Here is a 4,254-nt window from a genome sequence, read left to right on the forward strand (position 1 = left end):
TATAAAAAAAGCAGTCTCAAGCCGCGGTGTCCAAACCCGTTCAGGGGGGATGTCCTGAAGGGAAATGACACAATACGATCATGTTCGGCCTGTTATACAGACTTTGTCCAGGGGTACCGCCCGTGGATAGTTCGAGGTGTTGCAAGACCCAAAAGGCACGCACTTCAGGAGAAGGAGAAAAAAGTGCAAGCCTTTGATCTGTTTCCTCATATCGCTTGGAGCTCTCATAACCGACCTTCTCCCAATGCCATGAATTTCCTTTCCGAGCACGCAACTACTACCTCATGCCTTATTCGGATTCTATTCCATATCATCATGACAAAGAAAATGGTATCCTTGTCGATCTTGGACAACAGCATTTGGTTCTTGAAGGAAAACGCTTGATTCACTCCCTGCCACGGCACAGGCTTGTTCGTCTAGATCGAGAACCCTCTCTGTTTCCTCTCTGCACTTCCCATGCGCTGGCCGCCCACGACCCTCTTACGTCGGGGGCTGGTTGCGGCATCATCAGGCAAACCCAAAAAGAAAACAATTGCTGACTTGGCCAAAGAGGTATCCCTCCAGGGCCAACGTGTCCTTGTCCGCGCCGATCTGAATGTCCCAGTCAAAAATGGCACTGTGCAGGACCGGACTCGCATTGCCCTGTCGGCCCCGACCATTCGCTTCCTCCTCGACCAGGGGGCCAAAGTGATAGTCAGCAGCCATTTGGGGCGGCCGAAAGGAGTGGTGGTGGAGGGCCAGCGCTTGACGCCCGTGGCTTCCGTCTTGGAGGAGGTCGTGCGTGTCCCCGTGCGCCTAGCCCCTGACTCGGCGGGAGCGGCGACGGCGGCTTTCGTGCGAGAAGCGTCGGCTGGAGAGGTGGTCCTATTGGAGAACACCCGGTTCCATGCAGGTGAGACCAAGAACGACGATTTGTATGCCAAACAATTGCGAGAGGTGTCGGGAGCGGAGATCTACGTGAATGACGCCTTCGGTGCGGCCCATCGGGCGCATGCCTCCACGCATGGCATCACCAAATTCGTGGCGCACAAGGTAGCGGGATTGCTGCTGGACAAGGAGCTGACAGCGCTGGGCAGCATCATGGCCGCACCGGAGCATCCAGTCGTGGCCTGTATTGGGGGCTCCAAGGTCTCGACGAAGCTCCCGGTGCTCGAGTCCCTGCTGGCGACATGCGACACCATCTTGATCGGGGGAGGCATGATGTTCACATTCAACAAGGCCTTGGGCCGTGAAATTGGGCGGAGCCTGGTGGAGGAGGACCTGGTGCCCATGGCCAAGGCATTCCTGGACAAGGCGGAGGCCAGAGGGGTGAAGGTCGTGTTGCCACGAGACTTTGTGGTCGCGCCCGATGTGGCGGAAGCGAACCAGAGCAGGGCCTTGCACGCGGACGTGGCCACGTATCAAGGCGATGGGGTAGGGGTGGACATTGGTCCTTTGACGGTGGGGGACTTCCACAACGAGATCAAGGACGCCAAGACTTTCTTTTGGAACGGGCCCATGGGGGTGATCGAGGTTCCGCGCTACGCCCTGGGTACCGACGCCGTGACGCGGATGGCGGCATTTTTGTCCCAGAAAGGAGGGCTGGCCGTGGTAGGTGGAGGAGACTCCCTGGTGTCTGTGCAGAAACTGGGTCTTTTCGACAAAATCTCTCATGTGTCGACGGGTGGGGGCGCTATGTTGGAATTTGTGGAAGGCAAACTCCTGCCAGGTGTGGAGGTCCTGGACAATGCCAAGTAATCTGACATGAGAGACTTGAGCGCAAGGATGATGGTGCTAGGACGAAATGGGTTCGTTGAGGCTAGTATATTTGCATGTGTGTGGGGCAATGGAACGTCTTGGAGTTGATATTAGTGTACCACTACGACAACCTCCTCATGCCTTGCCAAGGGCGTGTGTATCCCTTGTCGATCGACAGTGATGGAATCAACAACCCTGTCATTGAACATTAAACAGCAATCATGTTGTGCCTGATTGTTTTTGTTTGCAATCAAATGTAAGGTCATTGCACATTTTCTGCTTTAATAAGTTGTAATCGCTGGCAGGCTCTCGAAAAGCCACCGAGGCAACAGCACGATCGCTTGCGCTTTCACTCGTTGTAGCCATGCGCATGATTTGGTATTCCACATTACCTCGCTATTTGTCAGGAAGACTTCCGAGCACCCACCCACACGATGCAGGAACAAGGGGCGTGGAAAAGTGCTCGCACTCTAGTCATTTGGCATTATTTGGGTGCGGCATGTGTCAACTCTCTGGATACTTTTGCTGTTGTTCCCCCTTTTTCTCGGGATCAGCATGCTTGCTTCATTACCTGTTGCCTTTGCTATGCTGATCCTTTCGACTGACACAGCCCTGCATCTTCTTTTACTCACGTAGGCATCCATTCCTTGACGGTAAACGCAGCAATCAATTTCGCCGGCATTTCCGTGCCCCTCAAGGGGCTGATACCTCTATGACCCCGCGATATGCCCGCCTGAATGAGGAAAGCAGGCACACGCCGTTGACCCGCTCTGTCATTGCGTACCGTGATAGCCGCGAACATGATCAGACGTGCACGGCTTCTGTGTCTGGAATGTCCTTGTCTCGCTCTGTAGCGTCCAGGACGTGCGGGCAAGGCCCAAAGCATGAATATGCCAAGACTACGGACGATCCCCTGATTGGATTGCCGGAGTCGTTGCTGACTGTCATGGCGTCCTTTCTCCCCGTCAAAGACGTTCTTTGCTGTCGTTTGGTGGGCAAACGTCACTACAGAGCCTTTCCTAAGACCCTGCGACGCCTTCAACTTCCGTTCCCCCGCTCCGATATGGTGGATTGGTCGGCTTTTGCATGCCTGGAATGCCTGCATTTGGGCCCCGGAGGAAAAAGCTTTTCCGTCCACAATGCTTCCACCCATCCTTTGACAAGGCTTTTCCCCCCTCGTTCTGTCCGTGAATCCTACTTTTCGGCGGTGGAGATCCTGCCCTGGCCGTTTGATGTTGGAAGGCCCCTGCTACCGCGCCTCCGGGAGCTTCATATGGTCGGCTTGGGATTAGATGATGATCACCTTGCCTTGCTATGGCATGGAATAGGAAGATTGACAGAGCTGGAATGCTTGAATCTGGACGGGAACAATCTGAGCGACGCGAGTTTGGAGGCGATGGCGCGCGAGGTGACGGCCTTCTTGCTTCCCTCCGTCTCCTCCTCATCTTCTTCCCCTTCCTCCTCTTCCTTCGCCACCACCTCTTCTGGCCCCTTTTCTCGGCTTCGTGTCTTGAAGCTCTCCCAAAACCAATTTACGGCACAAGGGGTGGCCAGGCTTTTGACCGCCTTGACCGGGGCGGGGATATACCTCCGGGTATTGGACCTGGCTGACAACGATCTGGGCTCCGTGGGGGAGAGCAGGCGGGAAGGAGAAGCGGCGAGAGGCAGCCGAGGTTTGCTGTGTGAGACGTTGGCGACAATGGAGGCAGGGGCGCGCATGGAGGAGTTGTGGCTGAGCTACACGGGCATGACGGACGAGAGCCTGGAGGCCTTCGCGTCCCTGGTGATTGGCCCTGGGAAGTTGCCCCGCTTGGCACGTTTGGAATTAGAAAGCAACAAAATCGGAAATGCAGGTGTGGAGGCTTTGGCAGCCGCCTTGTCTGCCGGGGCTCCTGTGGCCAGTCCTGCCTCCTGCTTGACAAGCCTGAATCTCAGCAAGAACTACGTGGGCAACCGAGGAGTCCAGGCCTTGGGGCGGGCCTTGGAGGAGGGACGTTGTTCTCGATTGCGTCGTCTGGATGTGTCGGGGAATTGGGTCGCGGCGCCGGGGGCAATGGCCTTGGCTCGGGTCATGACCGCCCAAACCACGTCGCTTCAATGCTTAAACTTGGCCTGGAACGACCTCGGGGACACGGGCATGGTAGCCTTTGCCGAGCAAGTTTGCAAGGGAGGGGGAGGGGGGAGGGAGGAAGAGCCCATGGCCACGCTGGAACGGCTGGAGCTGTCGAACAACAGCATTGGGGACGCGGGGATGCATGCCTTGGCCGCGGCGTTGCGACGAGCGCCTGCGTTGGCACGCTTGCACGCGATCGACTTGACCGGGAACGATTTCCACGCGCTGGGCTTAATGGCGTTGGAGAAGGTGATGAAAGGAGGCCGGGCGGGGGAGGAAGGGTGTGGGGGGCAGGAGAATGAGGAAGTGAGGGAAGGAGGGGTGGAGGGCGGGTTTCTGCCCGAGGTGAAAGTCTACGACGGGCTCTTGTTGGAGGAGTTGGTGGAACAGCATTTGGTTCTTGA

General features: G+C 56.6%; 1 protein-coding gene across 1 annotated transcript; it reads left to right on the forward strand.

Annotated features, from left to right (window-relative positions):
* Window positions 1-2,371: 2,371 nt before the first annotated feature.
* On the forward strand, window positions 2,372-3,889 carry NGA_2025320 (lrr and pyd domains-containing 3-like protein; the record flags this gene model as incomplete). The annotated part of the gene is made up of 1 exon (XM_005854547.1): window positions 2,372-3,889. A coding segment is annotated over one exon (1,518 nt), but the record flags the coding sequence as incomplete, so codon positions are not given.
* Between the last annotated feature and the right edge of the window lie 365 nt (window positions 3,890-4,254).

This window comes from Nannochloropsis gaditana (assembly GCF_000240725.1).
Source record: "Nannochloropsis gaditana CCMP526 unplaced genomic scaffold scaffold468, whole genome shotgun sequence".
Classification (NCBI taxonomy): domain Eukaryota; class Eustigmatophyceae; order Eustigmatales; family Monodopsidaceae; genus Microchloropsis; species Microchloropsis gaditana.